The 25000-nt window shown below is 35.4% G+C and overlaps 1 protein-coding gene and 1 pseudogene across 1 annotated transcript; both read right to left on the reverse strand.

Moving 5' to 3' along the window:
- Nucleotides 1-25000, reverse strand: part of LOC137650878 (neuronal acetylcholine receptor subunit alpha-10-like) — a 248864-nt pseudogene that overhangs the window by 105920 nt on the left and 117944 nt on the right.
- Nucleotides 5180-6675, reverse strand: LOC137650572 (uncharacterized). Its single transcript, XM_068383787.1, has one exon. It carries the CDS (start codon nt 6530-6532, stop codon nt 5180-5182), a length of 1353 nt encoding a protein of 450 aa, XP_068239888.1. The 5' UTR covers nt 6533-6675.

The raw sequence follows: 25000 nt of genomic DNA on the forward strand, positions 1-25000 counted from the left end.
TTTAGTTACCCAAGAGCGTTTCATTTTATATTCTTAGGTATAGATTCGGTAATGTTTTTACTCTCTTCGTCATGAAAGACGAAATTTGTGAAACTGTAATTAGAAATAACAATCTCAATGTCTTTGTTTCTAAATCAAATTCTTATTATAAATCTTCCTTGCTTTACTTAACAACTTTATGCCCCATGTATCTCACTTTCAGTTTCCCTTCTGATAATCATATCATTTTTTACTATTAACAATATATATGATCGGGGTCCAAGTTCCCTCTACATTAAGCTTGGACCAGGGAGGGCCAGGTAATCACTGCTGATGACTTAGCAGGTAAGGCATATAAGTTCCTCCAAACTCTCCATTCCTAGCTCACAAAGACAGTACGTTTGTAGAAACTACTGGACACTTTCGAGTTTAATCGGGGCTTGAACTACCGTCCAACAGATTGCGAGATAGGGACGTTTATCATGGGATACCACAACCCTAAGTCCGTTATTCCACTGAAATATTTAACTCCTGTTTTGTCTATCACAATTACCCTCTAGATTTCGATATAATTAAGGTCATAACTATCACTTGGTAACTCTTACATCTAAAATTACTGTATTCTGTAAAAAACGTACTGAAATAAATAATTCTTTATCATAGCCTCCTTTTAAAAAATCGTATGTATATCCTTTGTTGGAACCCATGTGTTCCCAACAAACAAGTCCTTCTCTGAGACCCTCTTGATAAAAATCTACATTCATATTCACTACTAACGGTTGCCAATTGTATTATCATTATCATTACTAGCTAAGCTGCAATCCTAGTTGGAAAAGCAGGAAGATATAAGCCCAAGGGCCCCAACAGGGAAAATAGCCAAGTGAGGAAAGAAAATAAGGAAACAGTTAGAGTAGTGTGCGTGAGTGTTCCCTTCAGCATGAGAATTCTAATCCAAGGCAGTGGAAGGTCATCGTACAGAGGCTATGGCACTACCCAAGACTAGAGAACAATGGCTTGATTTTGTAATGTCCTTCTTCTAGAAGAGCTGTCATAACTAAAGAGTCTCTTCTATCCCAGGAGGGGAGAAGAAATTTTCAGTTACTTTAGTTTTGTCAGATGTATGAAGAAAGAGGAGAATGTTTAAATAATTTGCCAGAGTATTCGTTGTTTCGATGTATGTGTAGGCAAAGGAAAATTAATCGTAATCAGAGAGTGATCCAATGTAGTACTGTATCGACAGTCAATAACTCTCTAGCGGTAGTAGCTAAACGGATGGCTGATGTCCACATTTCCATGTAAATTATCCAACACAACTACCATTTCCAGTTTCTCTAATTTAAATAACATTACAACAGCAGCCAGACTCCATTTTACGTACGTACTATTTATTATTATTATAATTATTATTACTTGCTAAGCTACAACCCTAGCTGGAAAAGCAGTATACTATAAGCTCAAAGGCCCCAACCCGGAAAATAGCCCAGTGAGGAAAGGAAATAAGGAAAAGAAGTTTATACATACATACATTAATTCAATCCTTTCCAAGTATTCTTTTGAAATTAGAGTTGGAGAATTGTAAATACTTTGACCAGAAATAAACCAGTAGGGGAAAGATTCAGCCCATAGAATTTTGTAAACAATAAAAGCAGAAAGTGACAAAGAAGAGAGACAAGATATACAATGGTTGTGACAAGTGAGTTATGTTACAGAAAACGGAGATCCTCCATCTGAGTAAAAAATGCCAGTAAAGTTTTAGCGACAGATTTCGGAAGTGCCAAGAGAAGCAACGCAGGAGTTTTGGAGAGAGAGAGAGAGAGAGAGAGAGAGAGAGAGAGAGAGAGAGAGAGAGAGAGAGATCTATTGGATTAAAGACCATATTCTTCATGTTAGTGAACTGGATAGGAAAAGCAGGCTATAGTTTTGTTAGTGCAACTGATGCTGTTCCAGATAGGCACATCATCTCGCCATATGTAATTAGATATCTTCCGTGGAAATGCTCAAGACGTTAGTTACTGAGGATCATATGTAAATGAGCTGTCATAATAAATCATACAAAAGGCTGGGGGTGAAGTATGCTGTTTATCTAGTGTTGTCAGAAGGATAGGAAAGCTGGTCAATATGCAGAGGATATGTTGGATTATTCAGTGAGTGCGAAGGATATATTTTAATGTCTGACATCCATCTGGATTGGTTAGTTATCGAAGGGATCTATAACTTGAGCAATATTATTTCAAATGGAAGTTTCCGCCTTTGGTAACATGACTATTTCAAAGGTTATTATGGACTACTACCCACCAACACACCTGTCTATAAATTGGTACCAGCGTCTTTTGGGGTCAATGATAGGACATATGACAAGTAAACTCATCTCCCTCAGAGGAGAAAAAGGGTAAAAATTCGTATTGTGATATATATATATATATATATATATATATATATATATATATATATATATATATATATATATATATATATATATATATGTGTGTGTGTGTGTGTGTGTGTGTGTGTGTGTGTGTGTGTATAAGAATACACACTGTTTATATATGATTATACGAGTACATATAAAATATATATATATATATATATATATATATATATATATATATATATATATATATATATATATATATATATATATATATATATATATATATATATATATATATATATATATATATATATATATATATATATATATACGTATGTGTGAATATATATACACATATATATATATATATATATATATATATATATATATATATATATATATATATATATATATATATATATATATATATATAAGTAGGGAAAATGGCTAGTTTTAGATCCAAATAGCGATAAGGAAATCGATCCACAAGGGTGTCCCCCCCAAACCTAACTCCAGCCCCTCCCTTAACCTCACTGGCTATCTCTAACCTAACTCCACCCCCCTTCTCTTAACCTCATTGACTACCCTTACCGTATCTCTCTCTCTCTCTCTCTCTCTCTCTCTCTCTCTCTCTCTCTCTCTCTCTCTCTCTCTCTCTCTCTCTCTCTCTCTAACCTAACCTAACCTAACCTAACCTAACCATTCAATCTTAAACCTAACCTAACCTAACCTAACCTAAACATTCAATCTTAAACCTAACCTAACCTAACCTAACCTAACCCATCAAGTGAGTGAAAAAATGGTTCGATCCCCTGGCTGGCCAGAAGCTATTGTCTCTGGGTGGTTCCACCTTGGGTCTCGGATCCTGAGATATGAGAGTGAATCCAGACATCAAGATAATATATGTGTGTGTATATGTATATGCATTGGTTAAACTTCACCCTATTAATTAAGATTAAATGGCTAAACATCACCCCTTTTTTAAGATGATATGGCTAAACTTCATCCTTTTAATGAATATTATAAAAGGCCAGACACGGTATCAACATTTTGTTTACAATGTTGATATCTCATTTATAACTTAAAGACTGAATACGAAATTCCAATGATGGATGTAAGATTTCAACTCCCCTTTCACTTATCAATATTGCATAAGGGAGCTATCATTCAATCTTAAATAGTTATTATGGGAATTATTAAAGTTATCGTTATATTTTGAAATTATTGTTTATTACAATACTCATTATTGTTATTATTGATTAAATCGGGGGAATTCAAGATTTTTATAGCTGGTGGCATTATATTATTTTTTATTACCTGGAATATATATTTCAGGTTGAAACTTCTTGTTAACAATAAACAACTGTTACGACTAATGTCTATCCTTGAACAACCCAGTACAATAATAATAATAATAATAATAATAATAATAATAATAATAATAATAATAATAATAATAATAATAATAATAATAATAATAATAATAATAATAACACGAATCCATCATTCAAACTTAAATAATTATTATGGAAATGATTAAAATTATCGTTATGTTTTGAAATTATTGTTAATAAAATTATTACAATATTACAATAACACCTGAATAAACAGATGTAGGTATATTTTGTCCTGCTGACAATGTGTTATCTTTCTCGTGATGATGATAAGCCACGATACTTGATACGATAACACCTGAATAAACAGATCTACGAATGTCTCCTCGTGACGATGAATGTTATCTCTCTCGTCAGCATCATAAGGTTTCGCAGACATTGGATTGTGAAAGTAATATTTTAAAAAGCAGTATTTTATTTATCTTATACAACCAGACTGATCTTTATATATGCATGTATTTCTCATTTCTCCTAACATACAAATTTTAAGCGGATTTGTAAGAATGCTTCCAATGTCATTTTTGTGAACTTCTTGAAGGTCATCAAAGCCCTCTCGTATCCCAACCTCACTGTGCTCCACGGTTTAGAATTATTAGTTTTCATCCTCCACTGCTGAGATAAATGGTCTGGTTGGAATCCTGATAAGGTATAAAACAAATAACTCATTGGACTCATGATGCCACCTTCACTAAGGAATAAATTAATCCCATGAATAATTCCCGGCCCTAATTAATAAATGAATAAAAAAAGAAAATAGAAATTATCTCACCGTCATGGATATAAATAAACTCGCGCAAACGTGGGACATCCCCTATCATGACTATTTCTAATAATTAGACTCAGGAAGGTTCATAGTTATCCTTCATTCTGATGCATTCTTTATATGTAATCGCTCTCTTTTCTCTCCCTTTATACTCAGAGCAGCGTCTCCTCATCAAACGAGTGAAATAATAATTAGCTACTATCCCATCATTTAGCCTTAAATTACTGGTGGAAAACATGGTCTTTATTTTTCGTAACGTATACCCTACTCCGTAATGACTAACTGAATGTATGAAGTATAAAACATAAAACCCACACTTATATGATAAATCTGGCTGGATTGGTGTCATGAATTTGAACAATTCAAAGGATTTATTCCTCTTGAAGAAGGTCAAGAAATGCTTACTGTATATCTCTGGGCTAATACCATAACTATCAAAGAATATTATATAATTTTCAGGTGACTTAGCCACATAAAAGCAGACCCAGTGTCCCATGCTATTGATGTCTGAAGAGGTTTCCAACGTATTTGCGATGAAGGTGATAGCTTCTTCCCTGTATGACTTCAACCTTATACCTCCCACATGATCAGAAGAAAATATGCCTACGTAATTCACTAATTTCCCCACCCTCCCCCTTAGAGCTCTATCCAGCTCTCTAGTATCCATCAGTCCTAACCCCTCACATCACAATGAATAATCCTGTCCGCATCAATCGATAAAATACCCGTAGTATCTCCAAAAAGCATAATGAGATGGGGTGTCGTTACTGCTGTAGTCAATTTTAAAATGATTCGCATACTGGCTGATCTCTCTACTGGTAGAGCTTCTTTCATATCCTCATTTACGAAATTAAAATTAAAAATGGTTCTCCCCTCCGTAAAACTATCCAAGGATATAATATTCTCATCATCTATGCCAATAGCCTTCCGAGATTCATAATACGCCTGCACAACTCTCTCTGGGAATGCTGCGTTTATATTATATACGGTACTTCCGTTAATGGTGATATGTATATTATTTACATTTGCATGGTGGAAGAATAATGGGTTTCTTGTATAATCCCCTGAAAAATGTCTCATATCAATTAGTGCTAGTGTCATCTTGTCTGGAATGCATGAACCAAAAGGTTCATCTATCATTATTGACGATTCATTAATCCCAACAACGTATGTCTTATAAAGAGACTTACTGAATATGTATTGTATAGGCTTTGATAATAATGACTGATTCAACGCAGCCATTGCATTATAATGAGGAGTGACACGATCTATCCATAACTTCGATTGCTGTATTGTCAGATTATTCAAATGTCCCTCCTTATCCGTGTTCATAACCCAACTATCATTCGCTAACTCTAATCGAATTCTCAGATTGACAGAATCCATTAGATACATGTCAATAGTTGCTAAATCTAGTAATAGTGGGAAGTATGTGTTAATTCCATAGATTTTAAGCTTGGGCATCTGCTTAACTTCCAAACGCTCCCCCTCCTTAAATGTATCATCAGTATATTGCCTCGTAATCCCGTGCTCTTCACAATAATCATCATAGAAATATCCACACCTCGCTATATTCTCGAGTGAGTCCGGCTTCACATTCATCAACATCTTCATATAAGATAAATAATTGTATAAAGGACATGACTCGACCATCTTTTCATTCAGAAAGACGGATACAGACTTGAATAATGTATTACTCACCCCGTTTACTACTCCCACATTTTGTGCCGCTGTTAAATTGACACCATTTCTAGTGATACGAATGAATAATTCTAATGTTATACTCGATAAATCAAGAAAGGAACCGACCACCCCATTCACACGAAATTCTATATACCTATCAGACAATACCTGATCAATTCCCACATTACTGGGCATGAAGTCTACCCTCTCTTTAGAATTAATTGAACTTTCAATTAGTCGCTGCCTGTTAACATTTGGATATGATTCAGATATTCCTGCCATATACGAGGATACGGGAATCTTATTTCCACTTCCTGGGGTATTCGGTGTCATTCCAGCCATGATGTGAAGTTGAAAATTCTGCTTAGTTATGAAATGAGATTAAAGAAAGGATACAAACCCTATGATGTCCCACGTCCTAATGAATGTAGAAGGTTATACACATCATTCTTATGCAATCTCCGCGTTCCTCCAAACTCCTTCTTAGTCTTACGAATCACTTTCAAAGTGCTTCCTTTTTTTGACTTCCTTCTCTTTCCTGAACCTTTTAAAAGTCTTAACCCTGTTGACTTCAATGCCTGAACTCCATGTTTTTTCAAAGATTCCTTTAATGGTCTTTCCACAGTGATCATATCGGACATTACAGCCCTACCAAATTCCTTAGCTGAAGAATTGAGAGCCTTGAATATAAAGGGTAATACCCTCCTAGCCACCCCTGATATAGCTGACAACACACTTCCTCCCCGTCTTCGAGTCGGATAAAATATTGAAATATCTTCTAGCCCACCACCTCTTCTTAGGGGTGAAGAAAGAAAAAGCCTCCTAAATTCCTCTTCTGATGGTGGAATGAAGGTCAGTCTCATGATCTTGATCGTATCTACTCCGAAATAGTAATATAAAAAGAAAAAAAACTCTGCAGTAGTACAGCCTCCTGTGATGGTCAATTGTCAATTAATGCTAGGTACATCGGTATTTATCATTTTATTCACCTAACCCTGACATGGAGGACGCAGGTCATGCTAGAGTTTTCAACGAATCTCATGATTCTCCCATTCTGATCCGTGATGATTATAGATATTTGATCCAACACCTTTGTATTTAGAGGTTTATATAATGTGTTATGTATACCTCTATTCTTGCCGTTATCTATATGGAAACAGTCTAAAATATTTACAAGTCTGCCAGCAATGTAACTCGGCTGTATCACATCCGAATAAATATACATATAATCAACTCCACAATTTTCAGATGGGAATGTATAGCTTGAAACCTCTTTTTTCTCTCCTTTTCCATAGATTATATATTCTGTATCAGCTCTGAAGCCCAGCAGATTGGATGCTTCACTGCTGAAAGTTATATGAATTGTCTGCACATCCCCCTTCCTGAATGAATCACCCTTAACATATTGAATGGTTATTTTTTTCTGAGTGTCATCCCATTTGAATATGGAGCTATGTTTAATGAATGCTGAATACCTATCACTAAAATAAACCTTTAATTCCTTATTTAAATCGTCGTTTAAATTCTTAACCAACTTCTTCATATCCCCTGCCATGACACTAATATTAGGCGTATATGCATGTGTATGGGCCGCCATACTTTCACCAGTGGAAGTATTATTAGCAGACTGGTATCGTGTATGCACCTTGATATGAAACTGTGTATCATTTGACTTTATGGCGTAGTACTGAATTGGGTGCATGATAGACACGAGGCCCACTTCATACTCATAATCATCCCCCAAAACTATCGGTGTAGCAATCCTGTTAATAAATCTACTAGGCTTGTTATCTGGATATGCATCTAAGCAGCCTATACTGGTTAAATAAAGCGTGTGGTCACCAGACATCTTACCCTACTGAGGAGGGATATTTCAGTGAGTTCATATTTATAACTATACATGCAGTATACATTTTTAGGAGGATGTAATTGAAACTCAATAGTTTTATTCACAACATTTTATTTTTGAAAAGAAATAGATTGAAAATAAACAGAAATGGTCAGGCATGCGAATACATTGACAAATAGCGACATTCAACCTCTCCTCTGTCAGCCCCACAGGTATCTCTATTTTCTTCATCAGCCTTAACAAAATTATTTACAATTTCTAATTTTCTTAAAGGCCCCAGAAGATTGGATATAACCATATCCCCTTTATGTTTTTCATCCAGACTAGAAAATAACTTTTCACCTGCGACGATATAAACAGTCCTCCCTTCCAGTTCTTGATTAAAGGTGAATATACTCGGTAGATAGTAGGCCAGCCATTTTGCATCAATTCTTCCTCTCCTGCCAATACCTAATGGGAAAAGCACATGTTGAACGTTATCAAATTTCTGCTCATTCACCTTATCCTTCAAATTTGTTAATGCACTGTGGAAGTGATGTAATCTCCGTTCTTCTGTATCTTCGCGAAGTCCGTTCACGTGATGTAAATCTTGGGAATACTGAACACTATTCCTCGCATATGGGTTATTCTCAATCGACTCTCCTATACCATACTGAGTTATTAAAGTTGCCACGACTGGGTTATCCACATACAAATCAAGCGTGGGTGTGTTCAAGATGGCCGTACCTGGCACACTCCTATCCCTTTGACATGCGTAACTTGTGCCAGGCTTTGTATATCTCATCCCTGCCACATCTGCATAGGGGTATGCCTCCACTACATCCTTCACAGCCCCAAAATTCTTACATGCCACCTCATTTATGGCAGTGACTATGCAGATACCTCGCTGCTTGTAGACAGGGCTGGTCAAGGATCCGAATATTACCTTGCAGGTGCTACTACCTTCCATTTTGAAGAAAGCTTCAAAACTTTTGATTGTCTATGCTCCTTCACCCAACTTATATACGATTTGCTTATCAATCCCTCCCCTCCTCCTCCTAACGACGTGATATTTCATGTTCCACCTTATCTGAGGCTACGCTTGTAAACAACTTCATCGAGGTGTATACTCATCTTGTTATCTTCAATTAACATGTACTATCATGTTATAACTCCTTCCATCTGATTACTGTCCTACCCTCCGCTCCTTATAGAACAGGTTATATCACGTTTCACGCGCCTCGTTAATAAGGAATCCAGGAAATATCCTGATGGGGATATTTATTCTTGAGATTTCTTTGATGTATACCCCCTCCCTTTTTAATTTCATAGACAGTTTTTAGCTGCTTTATTAGAGCTTTATTTCTAATCATCCAGTGAGGTATATTAGCAGTTTTTATTATATATTCATAGTCATTCAGATATTCATCCTCAACCACTTTTTTACCGTTAAATTTTTGTATCATATCTAAAATATTGTACTTATTAATCGGTGAAAGGAGATCCCCATTATCATCCCATCTCACGTTAACGGACCTTTCTAAGTACTTTAATACACTATTAACATAAGGTATTCTCTGCTGAGTGAAATACATGGGGATAATTTCAGCTAGCGAAGGCCTGCTAATGGGGTTCTGGCTGTTTATTTTGTATGTCCTGAGAGGAATCGAATTATTCTGCAGGACATTCCTCACATCTCTTATCTTGGGCGCTATAGTAGTCTTAACCATTTTTTGCGGACTATCCCCATTTCTCTTCCGACGTTCAATAGTCTTCAAGGGGATATTGCTGCTATTTCTGACCTTTGCCTGATATGATACATTCAAAGTTTCGGGTTTTTCCCGCACATTTGAAATATCAGTTCGTCCCCCTTCATCAGATGTCTTTTTTCCCATCATCCGCTCGTAAGTAAGTCTTGGAATTAAATACAATTCCCTCATGACTTTTTTTTATTATTAGCTTTATTTGAAGATACTTGATATTAGTCCTGCCGCTAGTGGTAATAATACAGACAGAATAGCTCCACCTCTCCTACTTTGGAGAATTTTCTTTTTCTTATGTATTGGGGTTTTCCTCAGTGCAATTTTCCGCACTTCCTCCCTGTATCTCTTTAATCTCCTGATATTATTCACGTCCTGTGTCAGATTCTTCTTCAAGAAATTCTGAAATATTTCGGAAATTGTATTAATATATTTTCCTCCAAGTACAGCTATTATTTTACACGTATGTTTGGCGGGTAAATGGGATAGAAAAATAATGAATTCCTTATTCTTTTCTATTAGACCCCTCCTTTTACAGCTGGTCATACTTGAATTATATGTCTTTCATCAAGCCATGAATTAAAGTGGTCTGGGTATCCACTCCACTTAACTAAATACTTCCTTTTGCCACCAACCGTTTTTCTCCTCAACACTATTATATCATACAGTTCAGGTAGAGTCGTTGGGATTAAGTCTTCTCTATAAAACACACCTTGAATTTCTTCACCACTTAATTCCAACAAATAATAGACAGTCGGTTTCTGACTTTTGTCAATCCTTCTTATCCTGAAGATCTCATAAGTATTCTGCACTGTGAAACCACTTCTGAAGGGAGCATTCCTTTTCTCATCGGCAATACGTACAGTCCTTCCAACACTGAGAGTGAAACTGAATGTCTTTTTAGTCTCGTCATTCTTAATATACATCCTCGCAAATTGCCTTTCCACATCTTCTCTTGCAGTTAGTACATGAATCTGATTGGGGGTCTGATTAGCCCCTAACCCGCGATGAGGTGAATCATTATAACTGGTAACAATGTCATTTAACACATTTATATAAGTGAGTGTATTATTATGAGTTAAGTGTTTGTAAATTTTACTCTTCAATGTTCTAATTACCCGCTCAGCAATTGAAGACTTTATCTCTCTTGAATATACACTATACAATTTTATCTTTTTCCCATCAAGATATTGACGGACATATCTATTATAGAATTCCCCTCCCTCATCAGAGTTCAGACGTGACACTCCCTTAAAATATTCACTGTCGAGGACAGTTTTGAGTGCCTGCATCACACTAGTGCCATTTTTCTTCTTTATGGGCACTACTTGAAGATAGCGGGAAAATATATCAATAACAATTAAAAGATATTTATAACCACGGTTGTATCTCGCAAGTCTCGACATGTCAGCGAGATCACAACCAGCTATAACTCTAGGCTTGGGTGATAGTACTTTCCTCCTTGTGAACTTCTTCCGCGTGATTTTATGTAAGGTATATGATGACTGGCTTTCTAGAAAATCTCTAACAATACGCCTAGTAATGTTTTCATCCACCTTTCTCGCATTTTTAAACAATGTCTCTACACCACCGTAGCTATTCGGTGACTTTTCAGTTTCGTAAAGTCTTTTTAAAATCGAGTTATGCCTTCTGCTCACCATTGAAAAATGACTTGATACTCAGTCTCCCCTACTATGTTAGTACGAAGTTGCAATTCTTCTGGAGTATTCGGTCCCAGCTCAACTAATAAATAACCATACTTATTATGAGATAAAGCCCTTTTATATATTTCAGTAAAGTCGGGACCCTTCCTCTTGCCATACAACTGACGTCCGAGTATTTCGATCTGACCAATATCCCTATTCCTCATTAATATATAATGAGAACAATTCAGACTTATACTTCTGCTAAATTTACCCGAGTGGAATACGTTCTGAGTTATAAATATTACTGAAATGTTTGAGTGTCGACCTGCAGTGAATGCTTGAGTGACAAATTTATTATCACACGCCTCTATAAAGCAATCATGAAGGACGAATAATAAGCCCAAATCTCCTACAGCACTGTCTGTATATTCAAAAGGATTCAGGATTTCCCTACTAATTCTAAATTTATTTCTAATCCCGGTATGCCGCCCTAAGGGATGGTCGTCTACTCCACAGTATAGGATAGTGTGAAAGACTTCATGATATTTTTCGATAATCTTTTGAGTCAACTGTGTTTTCCCTGAATTGCTATATCCAGCTATTATTATCCTGGATGAGGACGAAAATATATTTGTCACGTCTTTAGGGAAGTTTGAAGTTGTCATTGTGAAAGTGTGAATGCCAATGAGGAACTATTCAATATATACATATCTATAAATTATATTATAGGGGGGTGTTCAGTTTAGTGAAACACTGGATTTATATATTTTATTTTTATTTTATTTACATTTATTTACAGTTTCAAAGTTTTTTATTTCCTTCATTCAAGTGGGATGCTATTATATAAAAAATTGTCTTTATTCAAATCTGTTTACACGAGGTGTTTTTAATGTTTCCATTATTCGGGAGTGAGCTACTATAAACATTATGGAAATTATAATGATGATGATGATGATGATGATATTCTATTTTTCTTTTAAACCAAATGAGTTACAGATGCATTTACAGACTTGAATCAGGTCAGTGTCACAGTCAGTGCTATTTACCATGAGTTAGGGGTGAAAAGGAAGGTATTAGAGGAAAAAAAAAAATTAGAGGTATACAGCCGTAGCAGGGGGTAGTGGTTAAGAGGTGAAATCTTCGCCTTCCTCGGGAATTCAACCTCTGTGATAATTATCCTACCAGTCTGTATACCCCTTCTCTTCTTGTGTGAATTGATATTGTTGTGCATTCCTCTCCGTTTGATGCAACCTGTTGGAGAGACACCTATGTGTAATGATACCATCCCGGATGTAGAGGGTGAAGAATGTGTAGGAGGAGGAGGAGGAGGAGGAGGAGAATGTTGACTACGTACCCTCCTTAGTGCATTGTTATTTTTACTCCTTTGTCTCATAATAATTGGTTTCTTGAGAAATCTTTGCAAAGAAAGAGTAGGATTAGGTCTTGGAACAGGAGGAGGAGGAGGAGGAGGAGGAGGAACGGAGGGGCGAGAGGTGTCCACACCGAGTGTGATAGCCGGAGGGAGGCATGAAAGTTCATTAACCCTTCCAGCCATATCATCACGAACCTTTGGATGACCGTATGAGTAATATTCATATGGCGTCATGTAATATATCTTATCTTCGTAGGGAGATAGGGCTATCTTACGATTACGGGTTAAACACATAGTCCCCTCAATATTTTGCAGGCTATACACTTCTTTTGTCAATATATCACTCCCCCCTATGGAATCCTTATATTGCTGATGTTCTATAGAATGTTGGATTGACTGCTGAATACCTTTAAGAGTGTTAGATCGGCTATTCATTGTCTTGCAAGAGTATACTTTAGGCTTGACACCTACAAATTCGGTAATGTGGTCATTTGCAGTCTCAAGCTTTAAGAGACCAAGACTCCCCTTCTCTCTTGCATCGTGCAATTGATGGTCTTCGGGAAAGTTACTTAAGTCAAAATATTCTTTTAAAGGGCCTTTTAACTCATCATCTAGATTTTCAACTTCCAAAGTAAAGAAGAAACTATCAGTATCCATGTAAAGCAGCTTTATCTTTTCACCGTATAATCTTACGAGGGTATCATAAAAGAAGTCATACATAATCTTCTTTGATAAGTCCAGGATAGAGAAACCAATGTATATGGGAGAATCTGCCGTAATATTCGTCATGGTGTGATTTACAATTACTCTATCCTCACTGATTACATCAACAGACTTGAATGTATGTTTAGAGACATTGTCGACGATTACACTCTTGGTTGAGTAGTTTAACTGATTTTTAATCGTAACCCCAAAGAGAGAGTTCATCATAACTTTTATAGTTGATTTCTTATCACAATCTGTCTCCCTCGCGCGCATAGCCGCACATCCTGCTATATACTCACGAAGGTAGTATTCCTGTCTGAATTTATACACCCTTTTGATAGTCGAAATCTTTAACCCTAACCTTATGAGTGTTTGCAAGAGGGGAAGGCATATTAATTTATTATTCATGGGGAGGTGTGTACCCACTAGCTTCCTATTTTTTCGGGGGATGTTAATATTCAGTTCCTTGAGGAGATCCTGAGAATATTTAGAGATCATATCCTTCGTGATATTAAGATGTTGCATGGCAAGGGGGAAGGCATCAGTTCTCACTTAATAGGGTGAAGTTTAACCAATGCATATACATATACACACACATATATTATCTTGATGTCTGGATTCACTCTCATATCTCAGGATCCGAGACCCAAGGTGGAACCACCCAGAGACAATAGCTTCTGGCCAGCCAGGGGATCGAACCATTTTTTCACTCACTTGATGGGTTAGGTTAGGTTAGGTTAGGTTAGGTTTAAGATTGAATGTTTAGGTTAGGTTAGGGTTAGGTTAGGTTAGGTTTAAGATTGAATGGTTAGGTTAGGTTAGGTTGGGTTAGGTTAGGTTAGAGAGAGAGAGAGAGAGAGAGAGAGAGAGAGAGAGAGAGAGAGAGAGAGATACGGTAAGGGTAGTCAATGAGGTTAAGAGAAGGGGGGTGGAGTTAGGTTAGAGATAGCCAGTGAGGTTAAGGGAGGGGCTGGAGTTAGGTTTGGGGGGGACACCCTTGTGGATCGATTTCCTTATCGCTATATGGATCCAAAACTAGCCATTTTCCCTACTTATATATATATATATATATATATATATATATATATATATATATATATATATATATATATATATATATATATATATATATATATATATATATGTGTGTGTGTGTATGTGTGTGTGTGTATGTATGTATATATATATAATTTGTGAATTAATAAAAACATTGATACAATGGTCTCAAAATTATAAAAGATTATGGCATTTAATGATATTTGAATGATCTATTTTGAATAAACTTACACATTCAAATGTACGGACTAGTGTGAATGGCAAAGGAAATTTCAGGCAATCGTAAGTACTTAATTATGTAAGTTTGAAATGATTAAAGTGTTTTAATAAAAACAAATTTATCCACTAATCTGCCTTAATGGGATCCCCAATCCCAACGCCTTGCTATACGGGCTAAAACTATTTAATTCAGAAGTATCTCTACTTACTTAGAATACGTCAGCAGGAAGGACCATCCGTCTTGAAAAAAAATGGCGGCCATCTTAGATTTTCGATTGGCCAATCGGAGAGATTTGATTACTATCTCTTCGGGGACTATTTTTGCTTATATCTTTATTTGCACGATTCCTCTTAAAAGCAGCCGTTATCTGTCGTACACGCAATACTTATATTGCTTCTATCTGCTGTACTACAAAACTGACATAATGAACTACAAGAAAGGAAACTTATTTACCTGGTATCCGTCATATGTCCACGAAGCCCATTTCATCTTGCACGACTGGATATCAAAGGGGAAATGCTCAACGTTCATGTCACAGGAGGATCTGTAGATGCCGTGTGAGAGCCATGTCACTTCTCCCGCCGAAGTCACGATGACGTTTGTGTTGATGGTGGCTGACGTATACTGGGATTCGGCGCTGGCGAGGAAAAAGAACACGGTGGTGATTAGAATGAATTACTCTGTGATGAGGAGAAGGAAGAAAGCAAATTGGAATAAAATAAGGAGAAAAAAGGAAACGATTCCAATGGTTCCAATTCCAATACGGTGATGTTGGAATGTCGCTGAATATGACAAAATAAATCCCGATTATTTTGACGTAGAGATGTGCCAATATAAAGAGGAAATGTGGAATTATTGAACGAGTCAAGTAGGGTATATGATTTTGAATAAAGAATAATTAATACCATGTAATCCAGCAAAAAAAAAAATATATATATATATATATATATATATATATATATATATATATATATATATAGACAGGTAGATATATAGACAGATAGATATCTTCAAATAAGTCATATATTTTAATATATTGATGTGTGGATTCTCTTAACTACCCCAGCGGAACCACTCAAAGAAGGTAGCTTCTGACCGGCTGGGAATCAAACCCTGGTCCAGGAAACTTGATACAACAGTGACATACCACTTAGTCCCGAAGAAAGATAAAAGTGAATTAATACAAGTTAATTACAAGTTTCCTGGACCAGGGTTCGATTCCCGGCCGGTCAGAAGCTATTGTCTCTGAGCAGTTCTGCCTGGGGCTCTGATCCCGAGGTCGGTAAGAGAAGCCAGACATTAATGTATCAAAATATATGACTTATTTGAATGTGAAAATCACGTCTAGATGTACAAAATTTATCATTAATCGAATGCCAAGTACAAATATACCAATTAGCTACGATGGTGATGATGGGTTGATTTAAATTTTAAGTACAAAAAAAAAACCTAAATTCGACAAATATAAGTACAGTAGAAATGTCATTGACTTTTATCTTTCTTCATGGCTAAAGTGGCATGTCACTGTTGTTACCAGTTTCCTGGACAAGGGTTCGATTCCCGGCCGGTCAGAAGCTATTGTCTCTGAGTGGGTCCGCCTAGGGCTCTGATCCCGAGGTCAGTAAGAGAATACAGACATTAATGTATCAAAATATATGGGTTATTTTAATATGTAAAACACGTCTAAATGGGGAAAATTTATAAATTTATTATATATATATATATATATATATATATATATATATATATATATATATATATATATATATATATATATATATATATATATATATATATATATATATATATATATATATATATATATATATATATATATATATATATATATATATATATATATATATATATATATATATATATATATAATGTGTGTGCGTGTTTGTGTATACGTGTGTGTCTGAGTGTGTCTGTGATTCAAGATAATTCAATTTAGAGTAAATGTTATTTGCCCTATATCATTGTGAATTAGTAAGGCCTTCCTTCTGGTAACATACACATGTGTTAGATATATATGTAGATATGTACGTATGTATTATTAATAGTTGAAACGATCTCTTTATCTCTCGATTTCCACACTTGATGCACTAAACTTTGAATCCAGATTAAACCTGAGATTAAGAAAACACGAGGACACGAATTCATTTTCAACATATTAGTATTAACGATATGCAACCACATTTGGCCTACAGCGCTTGTATAATTTTTTTTTTTTTTAATTTGACATATTAACAACCTTTGAACCTTCGTTATTTATTGTATTAGTGTACTTTTTTCGCAGAACTCTGTTATATGTAACTAGTCTTTTCTAACTTATTCTTACATATTTGAAAGACGTCGCTATCAAATTTATCCACATATCAAAAACACAAACATTTTGCAATATCTAAATCACTTACTAATTTCCAATACCATCGAAACTATATAATATGACAATTAACTCATCAAAATTAGCAATGGAACCTAATCATTCAGCAATATTTTGACCATGTTTTCAGATTTCATGGGGCTACCAGGCCCTTATATTTCGAATTTCCCATCAAATATACATAATTTTCAACCTTTGTCATTTTAAACGTCTTATGATCTAAGACAGTGATTCCCAACCTTTTTGTGATCGAGTACCACTTGGAGGTCCGGTACAGTCGCCGCGTACCACCTGGTTCCAGAGAAGTTAAATTCGATCAGATACCACTTTATTTCTATAATTGTATAAATAGAACATGCAAATTAACTAAGAAAACAACAACTCAATGCGAGGGCTGTATCTGCTTCTTCTCCACCAGCTGGTCAATGCGGGGCATAACTTTGCTCACAGCACATCGGAAATCATGCCCGGGCACAGCAACACGGTTCCGGCTCTTCGACTTGATAGCCCTGAAGGCTGAGAACCCCTGCTCGCACTCCCACGTCGAGGGGAAATTCAGTAGCTGGGGAACAGCGTGACGGGCTAGCGTCGGGTACGAGGAGGCCATGCTCACCCAGAAGTTTAAAGGAGAGCATTCTTTGTGCTTCGTCTTTGCTGTCTCGTCAGCCTAGATATCTATGAGTTCCTCTTGTTCCCCGGCCCCAACAGGTAGATCGGCTGGATCAACGGAGAACGGATTGGCGACGTAGGCACAACATGTCACGTCCGGGAAGTAATGCTTCAATTCAGTCTTGAGCAGTGAAAGGTGATGGACGATTTCTTGGGCAAATTCATCAGTGGGCTCCCTCTCAAGGGTAGTCAGGAGTTCGAACATTCCGTAGCATTTGCTCTCCACGTTCATGACCCCGAAAGTGTTCGCGTACCACCTGGAAGGCCCTCGCGTACCACTAGTGGTACGCATACCACAGGTTGGGAACCACTGATCTAAGACCTGCATCTTCGGGTACAACGTATTTATCTTAATATAAAGTTTTTACGAAGTCATTACGTGATAATATATATTTCTTTTTTTACTCGGGCTCAGTTTCTTTATTCATCCATTAAAAGAAAAAAAAACATTCTGAAGAAATTGTAAATTCCTCACATGACCCAGTTAATTATTCTTCTCACGACACACGAAAGAATGAGTTACGGCTTCTCACAACACAAGTAACAACGAGCTACAACTGTTCACAGCACACATACAAATGACTACAGCTTCTCACAACACATGTATAAATGAGCTACAACTTCTCACGATACATATACGAATGAGCTACAGTTTCTCACAACACATGTACAAATGAACTAAAACTTCTCAGAGCACACATACGAATGACTATGGCTTCTCATAACATATGTATAAACGAGTTACAACTTCTCACCACACATATACGAATGAGCTACGGTTTTTCACAACACATCTACAAACGAGCTACAACTTCTCACGACATACATACAGATGAGCTACTACTTTTCACGATGCATATGCGAGCGAGCTCTAACTTCTCATGACACATGTACGAACGAGCTACGACTTTTCCCGACACATGTGCAAACAAGCTACTATTCTTGAAACACGTGCGAATGAGCTGACTTCTCATGACACACTTGCCAACAAGCTACTACTTCACATGACATACATGCAATGGAGCTATGATCTCTCCTGACACACGTACTGTATGAACAAGTTACGTATTCTGACCATAGATAAGAATGACCTACTTCTTCTCACGGCACGTGTGAATGACCTATGACTTCTCTCGAAGCAAATATGAACAGGCTTAAACTTCTCATGGCACACATGCGAACGAGATACGACTTCTAACAACGCTTGTATGATTGATATGAATTCTCTCACCAAACATATAAATGAACAATGCTCACGGCATGAACTAACAAGCTACGAGTTCTCACGACATACATACCTACGAGCTACGTCTTTACATGACACAAGTGCGAATGAGCTACAAGTTCTCACGACACATGCACGAGCGAAGAGCATCTTCTCACGACACACTTATGAACGAGCAAAAACTTCTCATAATAGCATGAACGAGCTACGACTTCTCACGACACACATACGAACAAGCTACGTCTTCTCATGACACAGTATGAACAAACTACGTCTTCTCACAACACAAGAAAAACCGAGCTACGTCTTCTTACGACACATGAACGAACAAGCTACTACTTCTCGTGATACACGTACAAACTAGCTACTGCTTTTCATAACAAACGTATGAACGAGCTATGTACCCTCCCAGCACATTTACAAACGAGCTATGTATTCTTAAGACACACATACGAACGAGCTATGTCTCCTCACGACACATGTATGTATGACCTATGATTTCTAAAGGCAAACATACAAATGAGCTACTAATTGCCATGACAAACGTGCGATTGAGCTACTGCTTCTCACAACATATGTACAAATGAGCTATGACTTATCGCGACACATACAAACGAGCTACATTTACTCATGATACACATATGATTGAGCTACTATTTCTTACGACACACTTACGAACAAGCTATGACTTCTCATGATCCATGTACGAAAAAGATACGTCTTCTTATAAGAGACATACAAATGAGCTACTACTTTACACGACACAAGTACGAATGAGCTACGAATTATCACAACACACGCGTAAACGAGATATAACTTCTCACAACGCACATATGAATGAACTACTACTTCTCAAGACTCACCTATGAACGAGCTACGTCTGTTTAGACACCGGAATGAGCGGCATTTGGAAATCCCCATGTATGTACGAGTCTCTCCCCATATAAATACAGTTTCTTTCCCATCCAGGTAACTTGAGGCAGCCAAATATATTTTTGGTCCATCGTTTGACTTTCCTCAGACATTTCAACTTTAAAACCGTAAAAACTCAAGTATAAACACCCAGGGCCACAACTATTCAAGAACATATTTCTATCCCACTTTTTTGTCAGTGTTTCGCAGAGAAACTTGCTTCTCCCTTTCTCTAAAAACATATCTTCACTGTTTTTACCGATGGATGTCAGTTATATATATTTCATTCTGATGATAAATGATTAAGGATGGCATATAGAGGTAGATGGCTTAATGAGATAGATAAATAGATTGATGAATGAACGAATGAATAAATGAATAGAAAAAACGCTTTAAATATAAATGAATATAAAAATAATGGGGGCGTAAGAGAGTCTTTTTGTGTGACTTGGGGCTAAAGTTTGAGAAGTCCCTGACAACGGGGGTTCCGAGGTGCCTCTCACCATAAAATATTTTTCGCGAGGAAATAACTTTAGATGCGATTTCCTGGCATCTAACAGCTGATTGTAGGAACCACAAAATCCTTGTTTTGGACGATTTTTATGTGACCAATTACAATTTGTACACAATGACTAATATAAAATACTGGTAGGCCTACTTGATGAATTTACCAAAAAGATACTAACGATGCGGATTCTTTGCTATAAATTCATTCGAATATTGATCAAGTTAGAGCTCTTAGTTTTCTAATTCTACAATATTTTTACTTAACATTTATTAGATCTATCATCTATTTTTCAGTTCCTATTCCATCTTCAAGTTTTTAACGACTTGTATACTTTGAATTTTGTGTAATTTCTAGTTTACAGAAGACAATTATCTAATGTTTAAACTGATATTAATGATATTTGTCTTTTGTTTTAAACTATAGTGAGAAGGTATGAAGGAGATGAGATCATCACAAACAGAGACTTGGAATACTGCAATGTTCATAGAAATTAAAATGCCTTTCAATTAAAAAAAACTATTCAGACGTACACACACACACACACACACACACACACACACACACACACACACACATATATATATATATATATATATATATATATATATATATATATATATATATATATATATATATATATATATATATATATATATATATATATGTGTGTGTGTGTGTGTGTGTGTGTGTGTGTGTGTGTGCGTGTGTGTGTGTGTGTGTGCGTGTGTGTGTGTGTGGCGAATAGAAAAGGATAACTTTGGAAAATGAATCTATAACGTACAATGTCATGACCCTGTATATGGAAGAAGATCTTGATGTGTTACTAGAAGTGCTGAAATAAATAAATTGGCTTATGATACGATTAAGAGAAATTAGAATAACAGAGGAATCTTACATAGAGTTCAAAGAGGATCATATCTTTTTCTTCAGAGGAGATGAAAGGAACAAAGAAATGGAGTGGGGTTTCTTACTGATAAAAATTGTGCAGGTAACAGAAGGATTGTGTAGTATCAGTGATAGAATTGCAGGATTGATATCAAACTAAATAAAAAGTAAAAGATGACGATCATTCAAACGTATGCACCAACAACATCCAATTCAGAGGAAGAAAGAGAAACTTTTTAAAAAGATCTGGAGATATCCTAAAAACGCAAAAAAAAAAAAAAAAAACAATTTACATTTGTTTTGGGGGATTTCTCTTTAAAATAGGTCAAAAGAAGAGAAGAGAATCAGCTGTAGAGAAATTTGGAGTTGGTATTAGAAACATTATAGGAGACATGCTTGTAAAATTTGCTAAAAAAAAAAAAAAATCTAATAATCATGAACGGCTTTCTTTCTTTTTTTTTTCTTTTATAAAAATTAACACAGAAAATGAAGATGGAGAAACCCAAATCTAGAAAAAAGAAAAAAGAGAACGGAGACTAATTTTCAATCATAAAGTGAATTTAGTTAAATGTGTAACAGTGTTAATCACATTAAAGTCAAGCAACCATATAAATGTGAAACGTAAAATTTGTCAAAATCTAAGGAAAGAAAGAAAAACTAATATTAAGAAAGAAAATAAACACTTCTGTAATCAGAGAAAAGTATAAAGAGTTCAGTTTAGCAATACAAAATAAGTACTCCTAGCTACGAGATGAAATGAAATCAAAATAAAAGGAAATTAACATTAATTTAAAATTTGTATTGGAATCATCACAAGAGATGGGTGGAAATGTTCCAAAACAACATCAAGGAAAACTTTTAGAAAAGACCAAAAAACCTAATAAGGAAAATATTGGAAATGAAGGTAAAATACAAGAGAGATGAAATAGGATTAAAAGAACTATATAAAACAATAAACAATATAAAATATGAGACATAATTGAGGAAACACCAAAGAAAGGAAAGGGCATCGTTAACGAAAAGAAGACTTGGAACAGGACGCCAGCAGATGTTTGCTTTAACGCATAAAAATGTATACATTAACAAAAGAGATGGAATGATAAGAATTGCAGAGGATTTCTATACAACTTTTCCAATAGAAATAATGAAAGAGTAGAAGAAAAGAAAACATTCAATGGAAATTTCTTTGAAATGATTTAGTCAAACCGTCTAGTAGGATAACTTAATTGTTATATCAAAATGCTTCTTGTCAAAATTTACTTTTAGAGTGATAAAAATTGCAGAGGATTTCTATACAAGGCTATACAATAGTGATATAAAAATAACTTTGCCAATAGAAATAATCGAACTCCTGAGCCGGTACCGAAAGTAACAGTAGAAGTAAAGAATGCATTTTAAAGGCTATAAAGAGACAAAGCAGAAGAAGAGGGCATAAAAAATGATTTGATAACAGATGGAGGATATTTCATAATAGTAAATTTCCCTTAACTTTACATAAAATGTTTGCAAAACTGCTCTAAACCCTCAGCTTGGAGAACCTTTATCAGTTATTTCACAAAAAGACACACAAACGTCCTGAACAATTATCGCCTAATAAGTTTACTCTCAGTAATATATGAAATATTTACAAAGATCATAATGGGCAAAATGGAAAGAAAGCTAAACTCTAATCAGCCAAGAGAGCAAGCCGGTTCTAGAGGTGAGTATTCAATAGCTGACCAGATCCATGTAATTAATCAGTTAATTGAAAAATTGAACACCACCATGTATGGCATTTAAAGACTTTGAAAAAGCTTTAACTCTGTCAAAACTTTAGCAGTAATGGAAGCCCTTCAAAGACAAGGAATAGATGAGACTTAGGTTAGAACACTTGAAGATAAGGGCAGTACAGCAATCCTAAAACCACATGAATTTAGTGAGAAAATTCCATTGGAGAAAAATGGTTAAACAATTAGACCCTCTCTCTCTCTCTCTCTCTCTCTCTCTCTCTCTCCTCTCTCTCTCTCTCTCTCTCTCTCTCTCTCTCTCTCTCTCTCTCTCTCTCTCTCTCTCTCTCTCTCTCTTAAATTTTTAAGAATTCATATTGGAAAAATGTGGGAATTAACATTTATGGGAAATACCTTATCAACTTAAGAATTACGGATGACTTAGTTCTATTTAGTGAATCATGGAAGGAATCGCAAAAGATGATAGAAGATTTAAATAGAAAAAGCAGACATTTTAAAATGAATATGAACAAAACTACGATGATATTCAATTAAAATGCTAAAAGATGTCAAATAAGAGTTAAGGACGAACCTCTGGAAATTGTTAATGAATATACATACTTAAGAGAGACAGTAAGTGTTTCCCCAGGACATGAGACCGAAATTAAGAGATGGATAATCATATGATGGAGAGATTTTGATTAACAAAAAGAGATTATGAGAAGTAAAATACTACTTTCTATTAAGAGAAAAATATTTAATCATAGGGTCCTGCCAGGATCAACTTTGGACCCTTACCAAAGCATTAGAACATAAGCTAGTTAAAACTCAAAGAGCTATGGAAAGAGGAACATGGATACGAGAGCAAATTAAAGTAGAGGATATTCTAATAACATGTAAGAAAAAACAATAGACATGTGCAGGACATGTAATGAGAAAGATAGATGATAAATGGACACTAAGAATAACAGAATGGGTCCTTAGAGATTGCAAACGAAGCAAGGAAAGGAAGATAAGATCATAGATTCACGAGAAAAAAAAGATTTGCTGGCATACGTATGTATGTACACATACACATACACACGGGCACAACCTCCCTCCATACATACACACACAGACACACACACGCACACGCACACACATACACATATATGTATATATATATATATATATATATATATATATATATATATATATATATATATATATATATATATATATATATGTACAAACCCTTTATCCCAAAAAATTGCTTCTGAATTATTATTCGTATGAAGAATTAATTACTAAATCTATGCAACTTGATATCTTTGAATTTTTTGTGAGCTACTAAATTTATCCAGTTTAACATCTTTTATTTTTTTCTGGAGTAAAAAATAGAAATGTAAATTTCCGGCAAGAAAGGGGGGACATTGCCCCAAGCCCTCCCTATTCCCATGCCTATGATATAACGAAGCAAATATAAAAAGGGACATGAATTTTGGGAAAACCTAACGATGGAATACGAATAACAGCAAGATAAGATAGAGCGTGCGAGGCTATACGAGCACCAGTGATAAACCAAAGATAACTCCGATGGTGAAGTCCGTCTTATCAATAAATCGATAAATCAATTTTGTATCATAAATAAGTCTGTCCATGTATATATATATATATATATATATATATATATATATATATATATATATATATATATATATATATATATATATATATATATATATATATATATATATATATATATATATACATGGATGTGAATTAGTGTGTGGAGATATATAAGATGCAAAATTTATTTACTCTGAAACCTTCATTATCATTATAAATCAAAGAGTTTTAGGAGGAGTGAAGAAACCATCAAAAGACAACCAACTGTTTGACATAAATAGAAAAGCAGGTCAGGATATTTCATGACTTTGACATGACAGGATT

This window comes from Palaemon carinicauda, chromosome 12 (assembly GCF_036898095.1).
Source record: "Palaemon carinicauda isolate YSFRI2023 chromosome 12, ASM3689809v2, whole genome shotgun sequence".
NCBI classification, from domain to species: domain Eukaryota; kingdom Metazoa; phylum Arthropoda; class Malacostraca; order Decapoda; family Palaemonidae; genus Palaemon; species Palaemon carinicauda.

Excerpts from the sequence above, each read along its gene's own strand:
- LOC137650572 (XM_068383787.1), bottom strand. The coding sequence starts at position 6,532 with ATGGCTGGAATGACACCGAATACCCCAGGAAGTGGAAATAAGATTCCC.